At 38.7% G+C, this 27,615-nt stretch overlaps 1 protein-coding gene across 9 annotated transcripts in view; it reads left to right on the top strand.

The window, feature by feature from the left end:
• LOC115216424 (ras-associated and pleckstrin homology domains-containing protein 1) overlaps window positions 1-13,711 on the top strand; it is a 529,703-nt gene extending 515,992 nt beyond the window's left edge. For all 9 annotated transcript variants that reach the window (XM_029785747.2, XM_036506776.1, XM_036506775.1 and 6 more), the window contains 6 exons: window positions 3,383-3,504; window positions 4,753-4,827; window positions 6,744-6,890; window positions 8,882-8,992; window positions 9,336-9,437; window positions 11,117-13,711. In XM_029785747.2, the coding sequence (XP_029641607.1) occupies window positions 3,383-3,504; window positions 4,753-4,827; window positions 6,744-6,890; window positions 8,882-8,992; window positions 9,336-9,437; window positions 11,117-13,624 (3,065 nt within the window). In that variant the 3' untranslated portion in view covers window positions 13,625-13,711. The remainder of the gene's footprint in view (window positions 1-3,382; window positions 3,505-4,752; window positions 4,828-6,743; window positions 6,891-8,881; window positions 8,993-9,335; window positions 9,438-11,116) is intronic.
• The last annotated feature ends 13,904 nt before the right edge of the window (window positions 13,712-27,615 follow it).

Here is a 27,615-nt window from a genome sequence, read left to right on the forward strand (position 1 = left end):
CAAAGAAAGTAAGACGGAGAAAGAAAATCGCCAACAATACACATGCAGTCATCATGGGTAAGGCCAAAACAATGCAAAGTGAATGCAAGGTAAATCACAAGAAAACAAATATATGAATTAATGTAGACATAACTTGTATTCAATATTTCGGGGTTATGATCCCATTTTCAAGAAAATAAACGAATGTTGCTGATATGCATGTGTGTGAATGTGTGTGGAGTGGACATGTGCGGAAAGGTGTTGCTATAGTAACCAGCTAGCTTCCTGAAAACGTCTGTCCAAGAACAACACCTCTCACTACTCCGAGGGTGCACATTATCGAACTACTCCATCAATGACCCTGAATTGTGCCAGAGGACCTACATTGTATATGAGATCATCTGTGGCAAATATGGTGCATCCTACATAGGAAGCACAAGAAAACTCCATATACGCATTAAGGAACACATGCAGACAGGAAACATCTATGAAGATGCCAAACCCAGTGCACATCAACGCAACACAGCAGAACCGGGGCAACCTTAGAATCTCTGAGACCATCCTCATACACCAAAAGAAGCCTAAGATTAACAACAGAAGAGAGTCACAGTAAGCTAGTTGGTTGCTATAGCAACACCTTTCTGCACATGTGCACTCCACACATGCACACACACATGCACATCAGCAACATTCATTTATTTTCTTGAAAATGGGTCATAACCCCAAAATATTGAATACAAGGTTAGTCTACATTAATTCATATATTTGTTTTCTTGTGATTTACTTTGCATTTACCTCACATTGTTTTGGCCTTACCCACGATCCTTTCTATATATATATATAACTGTGTGGTAAGTAGCTTGTTTACCAACACATGGTTTTGGGTTCAGTCCCACTGCATGGCACCTTGGGCAAGTGGATTTTGTAGATGGAAACTGAAAGAAGCCTGTCGTATATATGTATATGTATATATATGTTTCTGTGTCTGTGTTTGTCTCACCAACATCACTTGACAACCAATGGTAGTGTGTTTACGTACCCGTAACTTAGCGGTTCAGCAAAAGAGACCGATAGAATAAGTGCTAGGCTTACAAAGAATAAGTCCTGGAGTCGATTTGCTCAACTAAAGGCGGTGCTCCAGCATGGCCACAGTCAAATGACTGAAACAAGTAAAAGAGAGAGAGTATATGTGTGTGTGTATATGTGTATGTATATATATATATATATATATAGAGAGAGAGAGAGAGTATTTATATTAAATGATATTTATCTCTTACTGGACAGAATGCTTTTATTTTGTTGATCCTACCTACAACAGAACAGTAAAGTATATATAGATATAGATATGTGTGTGTGTGTATGTATGTGTGGATATATATATATATATATTTCACTTGATATATATATACTGATTTTGTTGACATTCCATATCCGTTTGATATACTTTCTAGTATATTATGGTTGCATAATGAAATACTGTCTTCCTACAAATCATTAATATATATGTATATATATATATACATATATATATATAGCAGTTTGGCTCATTTGCATTTCCAAAATTATTTTCACACATGTAATAAACATCCGACTATTCATCCACTTCAGTAATGAGTCATAGTTTCTAAATATAGCTCATCCTTGGATGATAAGGAGGACTTATATTATTAGTTAGTTAGGGTGAGCTTTGCTGAGTATTTAATGACAATTCAAGTTTATTTAAATGTCATAACTGCTTCACCACTCAGTATTGAAACATCCGTATGGTCAGATGATTTGTTTAAATATCTGAATCAAATTATTAATATTTATATTTAATTACACACACACACACATATCTGTTATATGCAATAGAAGCAGTATTAAGTTAAGATATATATCATATTTAATTTAAGTACACCGTTGAAAGGCAAATTTACTGATCTGTTCTTCTGGAGATGTTATGTCTGTATGAAGATCGCAGTTAATTTGACATATTAACATTAAGCAGGGTTCAAAGATTCATATAAATTATTTCCTTAGAAACTGACTGCTATTACACATTTTGGTTGTTTGGAAGAAATTAATTTACAAAGCCAAAGAATGTGTTATATTATAGGAAATATGTTAAACAAAAATTGGATAAAGAAGAATAAAACAGCACAGAAAAAAAAACACCTGGAATTAGGTGAGTGCAGTCTGAGACAGTGCAGTGAGATATAGAAAGATTTAGTCATTGGGCTGCAACCTTTACTGAGGCTCAGCTTTGAAAGGATTAGTTAAACCCTATAGTTATTAGCCCTAATAATTATTTTTAAAGTCTGGTCCTTATCCTGTTGCAAATAGGATAAGTTGATGCAAATATTTGCCACAAACTCAACATAAAACATACTTCAGGATTTTCTATTAGAGTTCTCCATCCCCTGGGTCAGTTGCCAGGACTTAAGAGTCCAACCTACCCTGGTAGGATAAATGTGCACCTGAGTATCAAACCAGAAATTTCCAAGTCCTCACATATACATAGATATCATAGATGGCTGTCAACTCTTTTGAGTTCATCCACCCTTGACTGATAAGTCTTGTTTCCCATCCTACAAGATGTCCAGAAAAACCACCCTACTCACCAAGTAGTCTTGGTGGTGTTGCCAACAACCTGACCATGCAACAGGTTGTACTGGTTTACACGTTACCTGTAGCACTCAGCTTCCAGCTACTTTATGTCTATAAATTCACTCACAAGGCATCGGTCAGCTTTGGACTGTAGTAGAAAGCATTTGTCTCCTACTATAGTGGGACTGAACCCAAAACACATGTGGTTATTCCATTAATTAAGCATTGTGTATGGATTACTCATTGACTTCCACACTTCCATTGAATCCACGTGAGGAATAAATTTCAAGTACAAGGAAATGGGAAATGTTCAGCCTAACAACTATAATACTTGTGAATGAATAATAACAAGAGTGAATCCATCATATATCTAGCTACCATATTTGATGACTCATAAAGTGCACTTCTTCCCCGCCAAAATCGCCCAGGGTCCTATATGCAAGAGTTGGGCCTATATAACATGCTTTGATGCACTAAAAATTTTATTTTTCTTCAATATACCCTACTTAAATCAGGGTGCATTTAATGTGTCTTTTATGCCATCTAATGCAGTGCATCTACAAAGCATAGTTCATTGCTGTTGTTTGTAATTATTTCTCTGGTTTGTTAGACATGACACTTTGAGGAGCAGAACTAATTTGTTCATCTGTGTAGGGAGGGGGAAAAGATGTACCAGACAGTCGAGTCACAATATAGAAATATAGAAATTTTTATCTAAACTAAAGAAATCCCCTGCTGTTACTCTTTCTAATTTTTTTTATTTTTTTTATTTCATGTCTTTTTTTCATCTACTACCCATTCGTTGACCATATAGAGAGAGTTCTTGAGGACCATGACTCCTTGGTTGAAAATATGGTGATGTGGACTAAGGATTCCAAAAATAGGATTCTATTTGAAGATCGAACAGAAAAGAACGAATTATTTAAAAATCCCGAAGTAAGTTAATCTTTAGTCATTAATTTGTTTCTCTTGTTTGATGAATATCCCACCTTGTTCTAGGTCCCTGCCCTGACCACTTAATTACAGGGTCATAGGTCCCCTATGTGCACTGGTTGAATGTTCATCCAGTCATTTTCATTCTCATTGCTTATGTTTTCATGGCACACATAGAGAAGTTGGTTAACAATGTCCAGCTGTATGTCAGTGTAACTGGTCAGTCTTCACAGCACAACTGGTCATGTTTTCTATCATCCCTTTATTTGGAGTGAGGGTGTATGTTACTATGTCCCCATTTTAATTTCCCAACACTTTTAAAAGTTTATTTGTCCTGTGTTTTTACCTTTTCAAGTTCCCCATTTTCCCTTTGCAATATTAATGTCTTCTACCCCTTTAAACTATTGTGATAGTGACTGAACATCTGGCCATTCTGGAGTCCCTGTCTGGCTGACCAAGTGATCTCCCCATCACTACAACAAATGATGAACACACTCATCATTAATTATACAATGCTATCGTTATTTGGTGAGCTGCGTGTGACCCTGTTTATGGCCAGATGGACTGTGCTGTATTACCTGTGTACGACCAGGTGATCTGTACTGTTAGAGGTAAAAGTCTTGGGCATGCATGTAGTCCACCACATCTGAAGGAGCTTTAAAGTTATGGTCTTTTAACTGTCAAACGAAGAACCTACACTGTGAAATTATGGAAACATGGTGTTCTTGCTACCAATAAATCCTCTACATGGTCACTGGATCTGCTAGAAATAACAGCTAAATGACACCCTTCTATCTTCCGAAAGAAAGGCACTCTTTACATAATTAACAGTCCCAAAATAGATGTGATGATCACAGCTGGAATGTCTTTGAACTATGTTGGTTTTTTAACACTAGGGCTGACCTAGCATTAAATACTAATACAACCAACTAGGATTTAATATAAACCTTTCAGTAGTCCCTGACCCCTTTCGTTAATTACCCTTTAATTATCATTTACATACTTTTTCATGGTACACCCTCTTAATGTTTCTGTTATATAAATTATTTTCACAGCCCTTTTTTCTTTGCTATCTACCTTGTAACAACCCTTAATTTCATATCAGCTATATGCCCTTAAATAACCCTTAATTCTATGTCAATTACATATCTTCAGCCAACCCTAATTCTATGTCAGTTATATACTTTAAACATTCCTAATCTCCTGTCTCTGATATACTTTTTAATGGCCCTTTATTCTGTTTATTTTCAGAAATATCTTTTATTAGGGACATCTTCAGAGAAAGGTATTTCCTTAGACCCTAATCAGAGAGAGAAACTTTTACAGGTGAGTGTCTTTGTTCTTATTGACCAAACTACACACACATTGACACACACACACACACACACACACACACACCATTGACACTCACACACACACACACACATTGACTGACTCACACACATATATACCACCACTATTATTATTACTATTAATAGTTGTGAGGGTGTGTGTGTATGTGTATAAAAGCTCTGGGCTCTGTCTCCTTGTGCATGGCACCATGGACAAATGTCATCTACAATAGCCTCAAGTCAACTCAAACCTTAAGCATAAAATAAGTGTGAAGTCCATGAGAGTCTCATGTCCCTGTTTTTGTGCAGTAAACTTAATCTATTTCTCAGTTTAACATTACCACCACCAGCTGTCCCTTCAGTGACTTGAGGTTAACTTTATTAAACTCCAAGCTCAAGAGGTTGCCCCATACAAAAATGGTTGGGGGAGAGTCCTCTCTACCCTGTGTTTGCTCTTCTTCAGAGTTACTGCCTCCATTGAAGGCTGCAATGAAGCTGGCAGTCGAGCAGAGAGTCCATGTCTCATTTAAACCGGCCATATCCGGCCAAAAGTATTCTGCCAGTTTTATGTTCAAACTGGCCAGATCTGGTCTCTCACACCAACCCTACAATATCGTTTTAAAAATTAACAGCTACCTCATCAAAATCTCTCAGCTATAATTAGTTCAAAACAATTTGGATAAAAAAGCATTCATTTTGGCAGAATAATGCGAACACTAAAGGGTTAAGTTAGTACTTCAATGACATATCTTACTTTAGTCTCTTCATTACACAGTGACCATTTCTTCCTTCCTTAGAACAAAATAGGTGAGGATTTGTGAGAGGAACAGCTTCTGACCATAGAAAATCTTCCCCCCAACAAATTCTGTTTTACTCATGTGTACATGGAAAAATGGACCTTGAAAATATATTATACACATACACACAAGTGAACAAGTGGGCAAACAAAAGAAGGTGGCATTCAACAGATTTAGCAGAAGCTGTGTGTGTGTGTATAAATAACAACTTAACTCATTTCCATATAAATTAAAGTATCATAGACTCTTCTCCTGATACCTGATGATATGGACCCATCCTATGCACCCTCAGAACTAAGTCATATAAAGCTAAATCAATCTGTTATTGAAATATATATATTTATATATAAAAAATACAAAATGGGACAAGAACGCAAAACATCCGGACAACTAGGTGATACAAAAAGGGACAACAAAACATCCAGACAGACAATACAAAGAAAACAAAGTCGGGTCATTCGGTGTTTTCTATCCTCAGTCGAGTTTCAGATTATCTTTGCAATTTTGGCTGGTTATACTCGAGATTGTTCCAATCTGGCCAGCCCCAAGGAAAAACTAAGCTAAGAGCATTAGATTCCTTGGAAGAAAGCAGTGAAAACAAGGACCCAAAAAAAACTGGAGAAATGTTGCACAAATACAAATGCAAATAACAGGACATAACACCTAACTGTCTGGATGTTTTGCGTTCTTGTCCCATTTTTGTATTTTTTATATATAAAAAAATATAGCAGCGTACATAGACTTTGGTCCCTCATATATATATGTGCATGCAGGTGCCATGTAAAAAGCACTTAGTACATTCTGTAAAGTGATTGGCATTAGAAAGAGCATCCAGCCATGGAAACCTTGTCAAGACAGACGATTGGTGCTACTCTCTAGTTTGTCAGCTCCTGTCAAACCATCCAACCCATGTCAGCATGGAAAGCAGACATCAAATGATGATGGTGATGGTGGTGATGGGTACAATGGCGACATGCAGACATACCACAAAATATATATACATACATGCACTTTTTTTTACACGCACTTGGTATTTACCTTTAATGAATTTTGCTATTTATTACATCAATCGATGTATATCTCTTATCTCTCACCCCTTTTTTTTTTTCCCCAGGAATTTTTTAGAGGATCTGGAGTAAACGTTCCTGAGGTTGAAAGTGTGCTTTACCTCAAGACTGACGGGAAAAAAGCTTGGAAAAAATACTTCTTTGTACTGCGAGCATCTGGTTTCTACTATAATCCTAAAGGGAAGTTCAGCAAGGTGAGCTTCTGGCTTTTTTTTTTATCTCAACACTACTTCTCACATCCTTATTTTTGTTGTTGTTGTTGTTACTGTAAACCATTAGTTATAAACAACTGGTCTAACACGATAATCAACCTGTGGCTACTCTACAATCCACTCCAACACTGGATTAGCCTTTATGCAAAATAAGCACGTGCTTTGGGCACCAAGAGAAGTGGAGGCTTCACAGAAATGGTAAACGGTTTATGGCACAAAAAAAATCACTTTAAACTTGTTAAAATAATATTCAAAGTGGTTTATATGATTGGAAATACAATTTTGAAGTGTTCATGGTGTCATAGTGAGAATCTGATCAGAAAACTTTTCAAATATAAATAAAGTGGAAATATACACAAATAGACAATATTTTTCCATCTTACTGTTACTTTTGTTTCATTTTGAAAAATTATGTTATGGTCTATTATTTACATTATTTAGATTTGACAGATATTTGTCCTCATCTTGCTTGTTGTTAACACGTTTCGGTTGATATACCCTCCAGCCTTCATAAGGTGTCTTGGGGAAATTTCGAACCTGGGTTCTCATTCCTAAGGTATTTTTTGATGTTGTTGTTGTTGTTGTTATTATTATTATTCAGGTCACTGCCTGGAATCGAACTCAGCATAGTGGTTAAGAGCGCAGGCTACTAACCCCAAGATTCCGAGTTCAATTTCAGGCAATGACCTGAATAATAACAATTAATAACATTGAAAAATACTTTAGGAATGAGAATCCAGGTTCAAAATTTCCCCAAGATACCTGATGAAGGCTGGAGGGTATATCAGCCAAAACGTGTTAACAGCAAACAAGATGAGGGCAAATATCCATAAAATGTAAATAATGTAAATAATTCCTCATCTCTTAAATATAGAACTGTATGGTCTATTATTATTACATACATAAGGAGGCACCAAAATCTTTTTTAAATGCTAAGGGCCTTTATGGATCTTAATCCAGTCCTATACCAACAGCATTACAGCATTTACTCACTGCTACTTCATCCTCTACACCATTGTGCAAACACCCTACATCACTGACACACAGCTGTGTGCACTCTCTCTCTCTCTCTCTCTCTCTCTCTCTCTCTCTCTCTCTCTCTCTCTCTCTCTCTCTCTCTCTCTCTCTCTCTCTCTCTCTCTCTCTCTCTCTCTCTCTCTCTCTCTCTCTCTCTCTCTCTCTGCCACTGCAACCTTGATACTCCTGTACTATCACACCAACAACAATAATATATATTGATTTCAAATCTTGGCGCAAGGCCACCAAACTCAGGTGTGGAGTTAATTTGATTATATTGACTACTGGAATGATGAAAGGTAAAGTCAACCTCAGCAGAGGTTGAACTCCAAAAGTGAAGGCAGGCAAAAAGGCCACTAAGCATTTTACCATCTCACTGCCTTAGCAACATCATCACTGTGTGGAAAGTAGCTTGCTTACCAACCACATGTCTCCGGGTTCAGTCCCGCTGCGTGGCACCTTGGGCAAGTGTCTTCTACTATAGCCTCAGGCTGACCAAAGCCTTGTGAGTGGATTTAGTAGAGGGAAACTGAAAGAAGCCCGTCATATATATATGTATGTGTGTTTGTTTGTGTGTCTGTGTTTGTCCCCCTACCATCACTTGACAACCGATGTTGGTGTGTTTACATCACCATAACTTGCAGTTCGGCAAAAGAGACCGATAGGATAAGGTCTAGGCTTACAAAGAATAGACCCTGGGGTCAGTTTGTTTGACTAAAGGTGGTGCTCCAGCATGGCCGTAGTCAAATGACTGAAGCAAATAAAAGAATAATTAACACTGGGATAGCTACACACATGAATATATACCTGTACACATGCTTACATTGATATATGTATATGTGTACTTGCACACACACACACACACACACACACACACACACACACACATAGATTATAAATTACAGTGTATGTTCTGAGTGAGTCCAGTCCTTATAGTATGTTTTCTCTGTCCATAGGCTTCAAAAGACTTAACTTGTTTGGTCCAGTTTGACTGCGTCGACATTTACCACGGTGTTGGATGGAAGAAAAAATACCATGCTCCCACTGACTACTGCTTTGCACTGAAGGTAAGTACAGCTTTGAGGATTGTTGCTGTCCCTGCTCTGTTCACAATCATCATCATTATCATCATCATCATATCCTCACCATCATCATCACTATCAATAACATCACTTCTGACACTCATCTCCATCATCATCATTATTACTATCATCATTATTATCATCATCATCATATCCTCACCATCATCATCACTATCAATAACATCACTTCTGACACTCATCTCCATCATCATCATTATTACTATCATCATTATTATCATCATCATCACCACCATCTTAATCACCGTCTCTACTCTTTGACTCTTCATTACACAGTCCTGTGACAATCGTTCTCTGATTTATATTTCAGCATCCTCAGATCCAAAAGAAGACATCCAAATACATTCGCTACCTTTGTGCAGAAAATAAATCCACGTTAGATCTATGGATTATGGGGATACGTATTGCCAAGGTGAGGTCTCTCTCTCTCTCTCTCTCTCTCTCTCTCTCTCTCTCTCTCTCTCTCTCTCTCTCTCTCTCTCTCTCTCTCTCTCTCTCTCTCTCTCTCTCTCTCTCTCTCTCTCTCTCTCTCTCTCTCTCCCCTCCTCACTTTTTTTACTCCCCTCTGTCTAAATATGCTAATATGAATTGTCCGTGTGTTTGCATTTTATTTAGAAGCTACAAATCACAACATTGAAAAAAATCTAAGCAAGTCTTCAAATTCTCTCCCCTTTGTCCATTTTCCCCCTTTCTTTTATAATCAATTGATCTCATTTATCAGAATATATATATATCATGGCCACTGCTCCTCTGAGCTAGCTGACCTCATATCTCCACAACTAAGCACTCGTGGCCTCACACTTAATGCTAATCCCAATCCTTTCTCTCTAGAACAGTGATTCTTAACTGGGGCCCATATTATCTTTGGGGATTCGTACAAGATTTTGTTAAAATTTATGTGCAATTAACCAAAAATATCTAAACTTTTTTTTATCCAGTTCCTACTGATATTAAATTATAAAAACATCAAATGGTTATTGGGGTACAGTAGAGTAAAATAAGAATCAACTAGGTCCATAGGTAAAAATCTGTTTGAGAATTACTATTCTAGAACATTAACTCTTTGGTGTCTCTTCCCTGCTCTTGTCTCTTCCCTGCTCTTGTCTCTTCCCTGCAGGTGTTCATATCAAACAGTTAAATCATTAACAGTATCAAACACTCCAATCTTAGAGAGTTTGCAAAAACCAAGGGATTTGTTGCTTTCTCCAAACCCAGCAAGCAGTAATAAATAAATAAACAAACGGAAAACTAGTTTTTCTTCTGTTATACAAAAGGCTTTATTTTGCCATCAGACTCACTTTTGTGATGGCCCTCAATAAATCTTAAAGGCAGTCATCGAAAATTGTTGAGGACTGAATCTGGTGGATTTTGTCTTCACATGGTTTAGTTCTCTGTTAGTATTTCAATAATTGAAAACCCTCAATGGTCTCTTCGTCACAGCACCACAAGCAAAAACTAAAAATATTGTTTATGTCCTGAGGTTTTGAAATGAACAAATGACCAAAAAAAATTTGTTGTAAATCTATATTTAGTCTAAAAATTCAGAAATCCTCTTTTATTAGTCAAAAACTTTAGAATATATATACCAAAATCAGCACATTGTTAATAGTGTGTACATCTTGTAATGACTATTTGCTACCCTCATGCATATGTGAGTATTAAGGATATTCTTTAACTCTTCCTCTCTGATGATAGTACAGTTGGCTTATATGAAAATCTTTGCTCAAATACCTCTGCACTCCTATTCTAGAAACAGCTGTAAGAAACTTTATACATTATTTCTTAATCTTTTATTTACTCTAACAACTTATATTTCAGTTATGAAGTACACACTCTAAAGTGTTCTTGCTTGTTCATTCTTTCTTTCTAATACAAACATGCACACACATGGCAGCTAGTTATTATATGGGAGATAGTTATTTCTAGATAGATCTTGGCAAGATTAGCAGTTTGAATTTTAAACAGAAGTGCAAGGAAGAAGTTGCATAGAAAATGTATGTGTATGTATGTGTGTATACTTGTACATTTAATGCAGTATTTATTTTCTCTACATTCATCTAATAATTATCTTTTCTTTCTCTCTCTTTACAGTATGGCAAACAACTACTTTGTAATTACGAACGACTATTGAAAGATATTTCTTCCTGGGATTCTCGCAATAATACTATTTCAAACCACAGCGCTGGTCACTACGAAAAACTTGAACTGAAAACTGCAAATCTTGAAGACAGCAGAATGTCTGTGCCACCTGAAACTAATTCACGCCCTTTCCCTGTTATGTTGAAAAATGGCACCCTATCTCGTAACCGAACAATAAGTAGCAGCGTAGACTGTGATAATATTGAGGATGGCACCCCCGAAATTAGCTTGACTCAGCCCCGCAAGTCCTCTATATCAGGCCCAATTATGATGGAGTCACCCCAAAAGGCACCCGTGAAACGAGTGTCTTTTAGTAATACGCACTGCATCATCAACGCCGATGCTGGCGAGGAACTTGTGCCGATGCGGCACCGTGATTCAATAACGAGTGCCTCCACTGATTCTAGTGAAGAATCGAACTCAAGTGGGGAGAGTAAAGTATCTGGAGGCACTTCGTTAAGGGGTAAAATGAAACCCAAACTACCAGTAACCACGGGGACGACTCGACAGATTTCTGAGATGGTTCAGATGGCCATGGAAGATCGTGCACAGGTGTTGTACGAGAGTATAATGGAAGAGAAGAAGACTTCACCTTACGGCTACCATGAGAAACCAATGGAAAGGCGTAAATCAGCGCCTGCAATTCATGAGGAGAAACGAGAAGTTCATAGGCACGAACGTAAACCCTCCGAGGGCAGTTGTAACAAGACTGACATGTCCCCTTATCAGAGGTTACCTCTTAACAATTCTAGTCTTCCTGCGTCACAACAGGAGCCGGAGCCAGATTATCAAACACGGCATCAAATACAACAGCAACTACTACAGCAACAACAAAAGCATCAACCTATATATATCAGTAACCAATCCCCTTACGCTACAACAGGAAAAAGGTTAATGCAAGCCCCACCTTCTCCACCAGTTCAGAAAGAGGAGATATACAGCAAGAAACTGAACGGACCACCTCATACTCCCCCACCAGTGGCCATCAAACCATCCACCCCAGCACCGGCACCCCCTAATGTCCCACCCCCAACTCCACCAACTCAACACAACAAGCTGGGTAACCAGATGATGAGTTCTGCTGGTCAGACCTCAACCCTCACTGGAAGAAAAATGCTGACAAGAGCTGACTCTGAATCTGCTGCGGGAACACCAGGCCGAGCTCCGCTTTCTATATCTGGTCCCGTAGTCCAGCCCCTACAGACAACTACAGAACCAGGCTCGTCGGGGCCAAATTTGAGAAGTTCTATATCCATTTCTAGCCCCATGCCACTGCCATCTTCACAAAATCCCACCCACGAATTAAACACAGGCAGTCTGGGACGGTCAGCCACTCTCAACCAGACACATCTAAAGCAGACTTCATCATCAGAGATAATGGGTGGCACTCTGGGACGTATAAACACCTCTGTGGCTGTCCCAGCCTCAACGACAGTTCCTCACCCTTCTCTACAATCACCAATCATCACTTCTGGCTCAAGCTCAACTGTTGCCCCAGGTCCAGCCAGACAGAACCAACCGACGCCTCCCTTACCTCCGATGCCCCCTCAAATGCCCCTGTTGCCATCGGTGATCGCACCAATGTCTCCACCACAAGTTGCACCACCTCCACCACCAACTGGTGGGAGGAGTGGACTCCCACCGCCCCCTGCAGTGAAACCTACAAGCAAAGCCCCACCTTCAAACCCACCACCCTCACCTCCTGTCAGCCAAACGACCAATCGCTCAGCACCAGCAGGAATAGGAATGTTGGGTCTGGCGAAGAAGTCATCGGTGCTAGAACCCAACACAAACGGTTTGACGTTGAATATCAACCACAAAGAAGCACCAGTTAAGAACGAGGCACTCTCACCAAACTCCCAATCTTCACTGCCTTTTCTGGATGAATTGTCTAAGAAGACTCTGAAAGCGAGACCACAAGTCGGTCCTCCTACAGCTGCCAAACCTAGTCAAGCACTACGTGAACACGCAATCCGCTCTGTAGAGCAAGCGAAAGCTCAAGCTGAGGCAGAGGCGCAGGCTCTTGGACAGGCAAATAGTGCACAATACCAACTGCAACAGTCGCGGCAGGGCCTCACAAAGGCCCTTGCCCTCGAAACACAGCAGCCTCTTGGTAATAAGGGCCTAAGCAACAATGTGGGACAACACCCCACTCACCAGCGCACACACTCGGATGGCAAAAAGCCTCCGCCACCACCCCCCAAGCGCAGTGAAAGCACCAAACTTTCCACAGACAATGTGAAGCCCTTAAGGACAGCTAATGCCGCACCTGGTGCACCCGACGCCCCGTACGACAACGGCACCCACCCACCTATTTTGCCTATTGAAGAGCTACCTCCTCCGCCTCCAGACTTCCTGGAAGGCCTTGCTTGCCCAGCTGATGGCTCCAGCCTCAAGAAAGTACGACCACCACCGCCACCCCCTAAACGTAGCAAAGACACACATCTTACTAACCATTGATTGACAAACACAGTTCATACATAGATACACATATATATATATATGACTATATATACACATACAAACACTGACACATATATATATACAGATATATATAATTCACACACATCTATATATATATACTATATATGTTTGTGTATATGTATATATATATATGTATGTATGTTTGTGCATATTTATATATATATATATTATACACACACACATATATGTGCATGTGTGTGTAATCATAGACACACGCACACACTAAGCAATCATCTCAGATACTGAAAGAAAAGAAGGAAAAAAAGAAAGAGAGGCAAACATTCTTGCTTTCATTTCTTTTCAACAAAATCTTTGTTTGTTTCTGTTTTTTGAGACCATTTTTAATTGATGACAACAACAACAACATTTCATTGTTGTATACACACACATACTCTCTCTCCCTCTCTCTCTCTCTCTCTTGTGTAACGTTTTTTTAATGTGGACCAGGACTCAATCTTATCCTCTGAGCAGAATTAATGCTTGCCATCTTCTCCAAAACACACACTCACACACACACACACACACACACACAGATATATGCGCACACATACAAACATGTATGTATTGACACACACAACATATATATATAAGCACATACACGCAAACAGACATATACCTGTTCATGTGAGGTGTTGTGTGCACACACGTTTACAAATCTGTGTCAGTTTCTGCATATATATATATATATATATATATATATATATGTATGTATATATGTACATGTATGTCTGAGCATGTGTCTGTGTGTCCATGTGACCCTCCCCTTTTCTCTCTCTTCCTCCCTATCTTATAAACATTGGTGTTTTTTTTTTTTTTTTTGTGTTGCCAAAATGAAGAGACCAAAACAGATTGAAATGAAGAAAAGACGTAAGACAGGACAAATCGCATTAGAAATATTCATTTGGAGAGGTACCAGGTTCAGAAAGACAAGAAAACTGTGTTCCTTGTCCTGTCGACAAACACACCACAGCTGTATAAAAGTTTTATGAATGCAGGGAGACTTGAAATCAAATCTTGCATTCATTCATTCACTCACTCACTCACACCTACTTCAAAACACACGCATGCATATATAAACACATACACCTCTTGTATTCAGACATACTCGTATATACACATTCACATACACATGTGCACACACCGGTACGTATGTACCTAATTGCTGTGACGCCTTAATGTTAACTTCAGTGTTATGTATCCAGAAACATACAGCTGTGTTCATTGAAAGCACACACATACACACTCAGAAACAGATGCACATACACACATACAAGCACACACACATGCGTGTGAGTGTGTGTGTAGGGGTGTGACTGTTTGAAAATCCAAGGGACTCTTGTGTTTTGCATTAAAATATCCAGGCTCCATCGAGGAAGGAGCTAGATAGATCTATGTACAGAGATACCTGTGGCTGCTGACAATATTGATGATGTTCTCTTGCATTGTAAGTCCTAGGGAAAATTCTTTCAAATATGTGTATGCATTTGTGAGAGAGTATATATGTGTATGTATGTATTTTACACATTCATGCATACACTCATTTGCATGTGTATGCTTATATATATATATATATATTATTATATGTATATATGTGTGTGTGTATATATATATATATATATATACCCATGTACACATACGTAAATGCACTAATGCATTCACACACAAGTATATACATATATGTGCAAATGCATTTATACACACACACACACATATATATATATATATTTAGACATGAACACACACATACATGTATGCAAATACATGCACAAACCCATTGTTACACAAATATATATATATTTATAAACACACATACATACACATACACATATATGTATGCATAAATGCACAAACACGCTCGACACATGTATGTATATGCATGTGTATGTGTGTGTGTTCATATATATATATATATATATAAATACACTCACACACACTCATATTGATGCATATATACAAAGAATCTGTGGAAAAATGGACAAGTGCTCATTGGAATGCACATGCTAAACATACATGTGTGTGTGTATGTATATATATATATATATATATATATTACATGTTTGTTTGGAATTGATAAAGGTGTGTGCGTGTGTACTAACTTAAAAAAAAAATCTATGTTTCATGCAGTCTCATCATTGTGAGTGAGTTGAGTATTTTCATTGTGAGGGGTGAGGGGGAGCTTACCCCCATCCCCGCGCATGCACCGTGTGGGTGGACGTGGATCGGTGGTTAAAAAAAAGGTTAAGTGGGACCTGACATTTAGGTCAGTCCAGTCACGTGTCATCAGTACTAATCATAGTTATGTCACGTGAGTTTTTTTGAAACACATACACATATATGCCACATATACATGTGTGTGCATGCATCATATATATATATATATTATATACACAAATATATGTGTATACATATATTATATACACATATATTATACATACACAAGTATGTGTGTGAATATATGTGCATATATATATATATATATATATATATATATATACATATATACATATATGTATATATATATATAATATATATATATATATATTATAATATACATATACATATATATATATATATATATATATACTATATATATATATATATATATATATACATATATATATATATATATATATATATATATATATATATATATATATATATATATATATCTATATATATATATACATATATATATATATATATATATATATACATATAGTATATATATATATATATATATATATATATATATATGTATATATGTATGTATGTATATTTGCTCTAAAGAGTGGCAGGCGTGTTTTATGTTTTGTGTTGTGGTGAGGGTAGATTGCAGAAGGTGGAAGAGGAATCACGGGGGTATGGTTTGGTTGAGGCAAGTGAGAAGTGATGGACAGACCAACCAGGAACCGGGAGAACCAGAGGAAGGAACAGGACGAAGAGATGTAGTTTGAGCCTGCAAGATTTGGCAGCTCCAGACTATGACTCTTCTCCCTTCCTCCCTCTCTCTCTCTCTATCTATCTATCTATTTGTCTATCTCTCCCCACCATGCCTCACCTCATGCCCCCCCATTATATGGAGTTTGGCTGATCAAGATGAAACAGACAGACAGACAGACTGAGCAGTAAAGTGTTACAGAAAAGAAAAAGAGGAGGAAAGAAAAGGGTTGTGATTACAGTCTGTTTGTTAATTATATATTTTTTTTCTTATAATATGGTGTGGTTGTCTGTATGTGTGTGTATATGATATATATATATATATATATATATATATATATATATATATATATATATTGTATGTATGTATATGTCATATGTACACATATGTGCATATACACACACAAATATTTATTTTATAAAATGAAATGTAAATGGATCCCCATCAGTTTTACTGGTGTATATTTGACTTGTTCAATCAACTGAATTTCCAACTCATTGAATTACAAAAAAAAAAAACATGTAAGTGGTTGAGTATTCCATAGACAGGTGTACCATTCATGTAATTCTCAGGTAGAGCCACTGTTGAATTACAGGTACATCCTTTCTCAATGTCATGGTAAAAAAAAGTAATTGCTGAAGCTGCCATGCACTGGGATCAAACCAGGGACCTTGTGATTGGACAAGAGACTTCTTAACCACTTGGCCATACCTACATGCATATTTTATATATATATATACACACATATACATACACACACATTCTTTTGCAGATACTATTATCTGGTTAGCCAACTCCCCCTTCCCTTCTGCCCTTGATTAAAACACACATATACACACTCACACACACAGACACACACACACACACACAGAGTCGCTGTAATTGACACAATTCCCCATCCACCATGCCCACCACACAGCAACGCATAAACACTGCCTACATTTTTATCTATTCATGAATATTATCAAAGCAAATCATTTCTAAACTGTCCCATTTTTTGGTCCAGTTGGGCTTTGTAATTAATCACCAGCTCCCAAACTCTCAGCATTTTCTCTGGATCTCCAGGTAAGTCACAAGCCCTAGACTTTCAGCCATATTCTTCAGCCCTTTAATAAGGCACCAACCAGCCCTAGATTTTCTAGGTCTCCCAAATATGTGACAAGCCCTTCATTTTTGGCCATATTCTGCTGTGCAGCATTGAATCAAAAAGCAACAAGAGATGATGTTTACATTAAGAACTAATTAGTGAGGAATCCTTTAATTATTATTATTATTATTACTATTATTATTATTATTATGGTGTAGGGGAGTTGAGTAACAGATCTGGCAGAGTGACAGTCAGAACGGCCTGTCACTTATAGATTTTTTTTGTCTTTAAGGCTCTGAGTTCAAATTTCACCAAGATCAACTTTGCCCCTTGTCTCTCCATGGTTGACAAAAAATGTACCAGTCAAATACAGAAGTCAATTCATTATCATCATTTTATTATTATTATTATTATTATTATTATTGAGCTGGCAGAATTGCTAGCCCATCAGACAGAATACTCAGAAGCATTTCATCCACCTTTATGTTTCGAGTTCAAATTCTGCTGAGGATTATAGGGGTCGGTGAAATAAGTACCAGTTAAACACTGGAGTCAATGTAATCGACTAGTCCCCTCCCACGAAAATTTCAGGTCTCATACCTGTAGTAGAAAGGATTGTTATTATCATTATTATGGCCGTGAGCTGGCAGAATCATTAACACAGACGACTAAACGCTTAGTGGTATTTCTACTGACTTTGTATTCTGAGTTCAGATTCTACCACGGTCGACTTTGTTTTCATCCTTTCGGGGTCGTTAAAATAAATACAAATCGAGCACTGAGGTCAATATAATCAGCTTCCCCCTCCCCTCAAAATTACTAGCCTTGTGCCAAAGCTAGAAAGAGTTATTAACTGGCAGAATCGTTAGCACACCAGGCGAAATGCTTAGCATATTTTGCCCGTCACCATGTTCTGAGTTTAAATTCTGCCAAGGTCAACTTTGCCTTTCACCCTTTTGGGGGTCGATAAATTAAGTACCAGTGAAACACTGGGGTCGATGTCATCAACTCATCCCCTCCCCCAAAATGCTGCTCTTGTAGCAAAATTTGAAACCATTATTATTATTATTATTATTATTATTGAAAATTGAATTTTTCTTGTAGAACTGAAAGCTATGGTTTTAAGTTACCAGTGAGTGTGTCCTCTTCTCCCTCGCGGCCATTGCTGAGGATCTTGGGAAGGGCATGAACAATTCAGTATCTACATTCGGTGGTATATATCTAAATCCAAGATTTTATCCTACCTGTCTGTTGTACGCAGAGATCATCATCAGCATCATTATCATCACTATCATCATCATTATCATCACTACCATTGTCATTATCATTATCATCATCATCATCATCGTCAATATTTTCTATTACTGATGTTGCTAATGCCCCAAAAATAGGCATGAAAGTCTTCATCAGCCTTCTGCGTATTCTCCTTATTAATTATTAATTAACAAACTAATTATTATTAATATTAATAATAATAATAATAATAATAATAATAAAAGAAAATGGAGCAGTGTCTTAAATATCTTAATTTCTGCTCATCTAACCCTCCAACATACACAGTTCAAACAGTTCAGATCAATCCTAAGATTCACACACATACACACACTGCCTTTCATCTCATCCAAAAATGGGTACCAGTAATAAACTGGGGATGAGGAAAGCAGAGCAGTCAAGTGAATCAACTGTTCCTTCTCCTCTCCCTGTCCCTCTCCCCCTCCCCCACTACCGTCACATCTCATTCATGGTTGGTTGCTCGACATTCTGGTAAAAAAAAAAAGTAGATTTAACAAGATCTCTTTTTTAATCACATCTTAGGGTAGGAGACATTGGTTAATGTATTCCTAGATACACACTGTCTGAAAAACTCAAAAAAGACAAGGTGGTCATGACTGGAATGGCAGTGAGAGCTGACCGAGGTTAAATAACCTAGTACTGTGTAAAAAAAAAATTACTGTTTATAATAATAATAATAGTAATAATAATAATAAGGGTCAGAAGAAGGATATTGTTGTGGTGCAAGAAGGGAGAGAAGACGAGACAAATAAGGGGTTAAAGAAACTTTGGTATTAGGGTTAGTTGAGGGCAGAACTGGTGGTTTGTGAGTGTTAAGGTGAGTTTGGCAGATGTGCAATGTTTACTGATAATTTACACTGACTTCTTGTGGCCCTTTGCTTCAGGGTACAGTGGTAGTGTGCCTGTAGATCAGGGGTCAGGTGGAGGAAAACAATGTCTAATATAGTCTTGAGTTAAGGTTCCCTTAAAGTCCCTCTTTTCTACATACCTGCACCAGACATCTACAATTCATACTTAGAAAGCTCCTCAATAGCAAACATTAATTTCTTTATCATTTTTACTGGTACCCCAGTAAAAGATAAATGGGTTTTATTTAAATGAATCCACTCCAGTACTTATTCTACTGGCCTCTTATGCCACACCACTAAACTACAGGGACATAAACAAACCAACACTGGTTGTCAAGCTGTGGTGGGGGGGACAAACACATACAATATATATATGTATATTAACAGGCTTCATTCAGGCCTTGGCTAAAGTAGAAGACACTTGCCCAAAGTGCCACACAGTGGGACTGAACCCAGAAACATTTGGTCGGAAAATTAACTTTTAACTATACAGCCATGCTTGAGCCCACATAGTCATTGCTAGCAGCATCAATAATAATAATAATAATAATGTTTTATTTGTTAATAACTAGAATTGGTCAAAGCAGACTAGTTCAGTCATAAAGTGTATCGTTAATTAATATCATGTAAACTTTGAGATTTGTGGTTCAAGGATAGGAAGCAACACCTCTAGGAAGATTTCTCTCACCTCTCTACAAGAAACACATTTGTGTGATTTCACTACCACAATGCTGTCTAGTGAAACACTCAACAATAAACAGTGCTCCTGCTTACTGTTTTCCCAACTATCTCCTCCTGGCACATTCTGATTCCAGTTCCTATTATAGTACCAGTGAGTGTATATCTATCTATATATATATATATATATATATATATACTTGGGCCTCCTTCTTTAAAGTGACTCTGTGTTGGTGTTGGTGGAAATGAAGATAATCATATAAGGAGGACAGATGAGATATAGTTTTAAATGTTAATCAAAACACAGAAGTAAGGGGGAGGTGGGCATGAGCGGTGCTAAGAGATCTGGATTAATGAATCAGTTAAATTTAACTAATCAACTTAATTTAAATTAATATATGAACAAAAACTATCATCCAGATTCATCTCTGTATTTCCAAAAACTAATGGAAGTTGTGGATGGAAGAAAGAATCAAATCTCAATTTGAAGAATTCAAGACCAAAATTGTGAAGAACCTCTCTCAAACACCCACCAGCCCCCTACAATCCCACTTCGTGATTAGGAGACAGATGCAAAGGGTGCAAGGAGGAATCCAGCTTTGCCCGCCACTCACAAAAAAATTTTTTTTTTTTTAATTATGGCTTTGTTTGAGAAGAAAATGTTTCTACACAAGGAGGGCAGTGCATGTATGTATATGTGTGAGGCAGGAGGGGGTGGGCATGGGTAAGTTGTAGTGACCATTTATGGACAAAAGAGATGTTGGGGAGAGGGGCTAAGTCAGTTGTGAGTTTTCTCCCCACCCCATCACACCCAATCACTATCCACCCCTTCTCTCTACACACGCAGACACATGTACACACGTGTATGTATGTATATATATATATATATATATATATATACATATATATGTGTATGTATACATATATATGTATGTGTGTATATAAATGTATATACATATGCACACATAACCCAAGTGTACATCCCTACATATATACCCACTTCTTAGGATCAATAAGTGGACAGTTAATGCCACCTCAGTGACCACTACCACCACCACCACCACTACTATTATTATTATTATTACTACTACTACTACTACTACTACATACCCCCCTCCACCGCGACTCTACAACAAAGACAAAAAAAGTAAAAGAAAAGAAAAAACAAAAGGACTTCAAATTTTGACTGTCTCTGACATTGTCAAAAGGTTTCAAACTTAAAAACAAAAAAAACTTTTAAGCCTAACAAATGAAAATCAATAATAATAATAATGATAATAATAATAATATTAAATACAAGAAAATAACTGTCTGTCTTTTTTTTAATTTTGTTTGTTTTTTTTGTGTAAAAGAACTTTGTCTATAAAACAAATGAGCTACCAAAATTGTTGTCTGTTGTTAATTAACCAAGCTATTAATATTGTTGTTTATTACTAATTAACTGAGCTGTTGATATTGTCTGTTATTAATTAACTGAACTGTTAATATTGTTGTTTGTTATTTATTAACAAAGCTATTAATTACTGAGGCAATGGCGAAGGACCGAGATCTCTGGAGATATGCTGTGACTGCAAAGACCCGGGCTACTTCCTGCACCAGTTCCGCATAGCCCCTGCCCATTCAAAGTACCCTGGATTCCAGAACATCCCGCTGTGCTTGAGGAGACCTGTTGAGTCAAGTACATGAACATGAACATCGAAATAAATATCAATGGAAATAGTAGTTGTGATACCTGTGCCGGTAGCACATAAAAAGCACCATCCGAACATGGCCGATGCCAGCGCCACCTCGACTGGCTTCTGTGCCGGTAGCACATAAAAAGCACCATCCGAACATGGCCGATGCCAGCGCCACCCCGACTGGCTTCTGTGCCGGTGGCACATAAAAAGCACCATTTAAGTGTGATCGTTGCCAGCGCCGCCTTGGCTGGCTTCCGTGCCGGTGGCACATTAAAAGCTCCAACCAATCGTGGCCGATGCCGGACCCCCCTGGTACCTGTGCAGGTGGCATGTAAAAAGCACCCACTACACTCGCAGAGTGGTTGGCGTTAGGAAGGGCATCCAGCTGTAGGAACTCTGCCAGATCAGACTGGAGCCTGGTGCAGCCCCTGGCTTCCCAGACCCCGATCGAACTGTCCAACCCGTGCTAGTGCGGAAAATGGACGTTAAACGATGATGATGATGATGATTAATATTGTTGTTTGTTGTGTTGAGGAATGTGGCTTAGCGGTTAAAGTATTTGGCTCACAATCATATTGCCGCGAGTTCAATTCCCAGCAGCGTGCTGTGTCCTTGAGCAAGACACTTTATTTCACGTTGCTCCAGTCCACTCAACTGGCAAAAATGAACTGTACCTGTAATTCAAAGGGCCAGCCTTGTCACATTCTGTGCCATGCTGAATCTCCCTGAGAACTACATTAAGGATACATGTGTCTGTGGAGTCCTCAGCCACTTGCACATTAATTTCACAAGCAGGTTGTTCCATTGATCAGAGTGCCCGTAACTTTGCTGGTGATGCTGACCCATTGATTCACACACTACCCCACCTCTGTCCATGGTGGTCAGGATATACTGTATCGGTGTGTGTGTGTGTAGTGTTAATATGTTCCTTGTAGGTTCTGCTGTATTTAGTCAAGCCATGACAGCTGTTGTTTAGCCTCAAGTCGTTCCTGATCCAGTAGAACTATAATCAGAAACATTCCAACCATGACCACCTTACTTTTTACTCAGGTATAGTATATCCTTAACTACATTATCTATTGCATCTGATATGTCCTTCCTTCCTTGTTGCTGTTTAGCCCCAAGTCAATGCTGATCCCAAGAAATCTATGAGAAGTAAGGTAAACATGTGAACAGAGAGGTGGGGTTGATATAAAAAAATAATGTAGACAGATGAACTGGGCGTGTATAAATGGCATCAATCACAGTGTACAAGGGAGACAACTGTGTTATATAACTACGTGCATTATAACGAAGTAGTGTACATTGGGTTGTTTAGCCTTAGGTTTGTTCTGATTAAGCAACCCTATGATCTAACGTCTTTGCATCCATAACCAACTTTTTGTATATTTAGGGCTGCTTATCTATAATATAAATTGGACATGGCCGATCGTTGTATTCTTTCTCGTCTTGAGGTTCACAACCAAATGGCTGGGTGGACAGGTGCATAGATTGGAAGGCAGTTTGTATTTTTTCCTAACCCCCATACTTACTGAGAAAATCGATTAAAACTTTTTCTAATGGAATTTCCCTCTTTCTTCTGCCATTAAAACAACCAGTTGCTTAGAAGCTGTTTTCTGACGAGGTGGGGGTCAAGAAATTTTCATATAGCTGGAGGCTCCAATCAAAACAGGGGACCCGAGATGATAAGGTTGACAAACGCTGTTATAGATTATGCCTAACCGAAAATGATCACAGCCACATCATCCAAACAGACCGGGCTTAGCTGCTAGTGTATATATATATATATATATATATATATATATATATATGAGGGGCTTCGTTCAGTTTCCATCTACCAAATCCACTCACAGGGCTTTGGTCAGCTATAGTAGAAGACACTTGCCCAAGGTGCCATGCAGTGGGACTGAACTTTGAACCATATGCTTGGCAAGCAAGCTTCTTACCACACAGCCACACCTTCACCTATTATATATGTTTATTCGTTCATTGAGTATGGCGTTGGTTGTATTTGATGTTCGCTGGGGTTGCTAACAAGAAGGGAGACAGTGGTGGGGGTCAGTAAGGGCTAGTTTATGAGCTATTGTTTTGAATCCAGGTTTCTAAGGAGTTCATATATGGTTGAAGAATAGAGATATAGTGTGAGTGTGATTTGGGGAGGCATAGGAAAGTTGTTTTCTGTTTTGTTGCTAGTTCTATATAGTATGGAGGTGTTGATCACTAATGTTTTCCTACATAGCTTTGTTTTCTGTTGTGTTGTGTTGTATGGTGTTTTGCAATTGCTCCATTTTTAAAGTGCATGGTGAGCCAGTGAGAGTGTGCTGTACATGTCATTAAAAAATAAGCACATAATTCATGGTGTATAAATCTAACAGCCACTTTTACCTATTATAAAAGGCAGTTACATATGCCAAAAATATTTCACATCCTGAAGATGAGGCTGTGAAAGTCTAGAAATGTTGATGATGGATTTAGGAATTTTTATTATTCCAAACAAATTGTGTGGAACACATAAAAGAAACAATAAAAAAAGACTACAATATAACAATGTTATTCAATACACCGTTAAAAGAAAACAGTTTTCTCTATCTCTCTCCCTCTCTGAATATATGTGTGTGTGTGTGTGTATATCATCATCATCATCATTTAACATCCATGTTCCATGCTGGCATGGGTTGGATGGTTTGAAAGTGTCCAGTGGGTTGCAAGGCCACATCAAGCTCCTTATCAGCTTTGACATGGTTTCTATGGCTGAATGCCTTTCTTAATGCCAACCACATAAGAGTGGACCGGGTGCTTTTTTCATTACCCCGGCATTAGTGAGGTTCCTGCATAAACTTGCACGACTGAAAAAGAATAGGGAAAAGAAAAAGTTTCCACAACTAAAAGGGATGTATTTGAGAGAAGAAGGTGGAGGTGGATGTCTGTAGGCCAGGTGTTGAAAGGATAAAGTGTGATTGAAATACTAGTACAGGTGTCTTGTAGGGGAGATAAAAGGAAGGCAGTGGTAGGATGCTGATGCAAACTCTGGAGATAACAAGAGGATGAGAGCATTAGAGAGAGAAATCTGACAGTAGACCATGAGAGGGGATGTATACGTATATATATATATATATATATCATCATCATCATTGTTTAACGTATGCTTTCCATGCTGGCATGGGTTGGATGATTTGACTGAGGACTGGCGAACCAGATGGCTGTACCAGGCTCCAATCTGATCTGGTAGAGTTTCTACCACTGGATGCCCTTCCTAATGCCAACCACTTTAATAGTGTAGTGGGTGCTTTTACGTGCCACCGGCACAAGGGCCAGTCAGGTGGTACTGGCAACAGCCACGCTCAAATGGTGTATTTTACGTACCACCTCCACAGGAGCCAGTCCAGCAGCACGTAACAACCTCGCTCGAATGTTTTTTCACGTGCCAGTAAGACGACACTGGTAACGATCACACTCAAATGGTGCTTTTTACGTTCCACCGGCATGGAAGCCAGTCAGCTGCTCTGGCAACAATCACGCTCAGATGGTGCTCTTAGCGCTCCACTAGCTTGGATGCCAGTCTTTGAATTTGATTTCAATTTCACTTGCCTCAACAGGTTTTCGCAAGCAGAGTTTAGTGTCCAATGAAGGAAAGGTACGCATAAGTGGGCTGGCATAGGCCACAGGTTATGGTCTCACTTGGCTTGCCAGGTCTTCTCACACACAGCCTATTTCCAGAGGTTTCGGTCACTAGTCATTGCCTCGGTGAGGCCTAATGTTCGGAGGTCATGCTTCACCACCTCATCCTAGGTCTTCCTAGGTCTACCTCTTCCACAGATTCCCTCAACCGCTAGGGTGTGACACTTTTTCACACAGCTATCCTCATCTATTCTCACCACATGACCATACCAGCGCAGTCGTCTCTCTTGCACGCCACATCTGATGCTTCTTAGGTCCAACTTTTCTCTCAAGGTATTTACACTCTGTCGAGTATGCACAGACATTACACATCTATCAGATCATACTAGCTTCATTCCTTGCGAGCTTACACATGTCCTCAGCAGTCACAGCCCATGTTTCACTGCCATGTAGCATGGCTGTTCATATACAAGTGTCATACAGTCTACCTTTTACTCTGAGCAAGAGGCCCTTTGTCACCAGCAGAGGTAAGAGCTCTCTGAACTTTGCCCAGGCTATTCTTATTCTAGCAATTACACTTTCAGTGCATCCTCCCCCGCTACTGACTTGGTCACCAAAGTAATGGAAGCTATCAACTACTTCTAGTTTTTCTCCCTGGAATGTGGCGGAAGTTGTTCTCTGCACATTTTCAGTGTTTATTGCTCCTGAGCATCTGCCACATACAAAAACTACCTTCCTAGTTAGCCTTCCTTTGATATTGCTGCACCTCTTATGTATCCATAGCTTACACTGGGTACATCTTATAGAGTTTCTACCTACGCCTTTTCTACAGATCAAGCAGGGCCATCTACCTGAAGGGATTTGTGGTTTGTCTGCCTGCCTACTTATTAGGACTTTGGCTTAGCTAGGTTGACTCTAAGGCCCTTCAATTCTAATCCTTGCTTCCACACCCGAAGCTTCTCCTCTAGTTCTGATAGTGACTCAGCAATTAGAGCAAGATCGTCAGCATAGAGGAGCTCCCAGGGGCATCCTGTCTTGAATTCCTCTGTTATTGCCTGGAGGACTATGATAAATAGGAGGGGCTGAGGACTGAACCTTGGTGGAACCCCTACCTCTACCCGGAATTCTTCACTGTACTCATTGCCAACCCTCACTTTACTGACAGCATCCCTGTACATGGCTTGCACAGCTCTCACCATTCATCTATCCGTAGTTTCCTCATTGATCACCAGATAAAGGATCGGGGGACCCTGTCAAAGGCTTTCTCCATGTCAACGAAAGCCAGGTACAGAGGTTTATCTTTGGCTTGGTATTTCTCCTGCAGCTGTCTTACCAGAAATATACCATCGGTGGTGCTTTTCCCTGGCATGAACCCAAACTGCATCTCATCTAAACTGACTCTCTCCTTAATTAGTTGGGCTATGACCCTCTCCGTGATCTTCATTACCTGATCCAACAACTTGATACCTCTGTAATTATTTGTATCTAAAACGTCACCTTTACCTTTGTAGCAGTTGACTATGGTGCTGCTGCACCAGTCATTGGGTATGACTCCTTTGTGTATCACATGGTTAACTATACAGGTGACTAGGCTATAGCCAACACTGCCAGATATTTTGAGCATCTCTGCAGTGATTCCTGATGGGCGAGGGGCTTTCCCTCACTTCATGCTCTTAATTGCTTTATCTACTGAAGTGTTAGGGAATGAGAGTTATAGGGAAAATGCTTGACAAAGCAGAAAGTGAGAAGTGGGGCAAGGCCCTATTTACAAGCATACCAAGTGGTTTGAGATATCATTTTTGTCATGATGAATGAATCTTCAAAGA

Source organism: Octopus sinensis, linkage group LG10 (genome assembly GCF_006345805.1).
Source record: "Octopus sinensis linkage group LG10, ASM634580v1, whole genome shotgun sequence".
NCBI classification, from domain to species: Eukaryota; Metazoa; Mollusca; class Cephalopoda; order Octopoda; family Octopodidae; genus Octopus; species Octopus sinensis.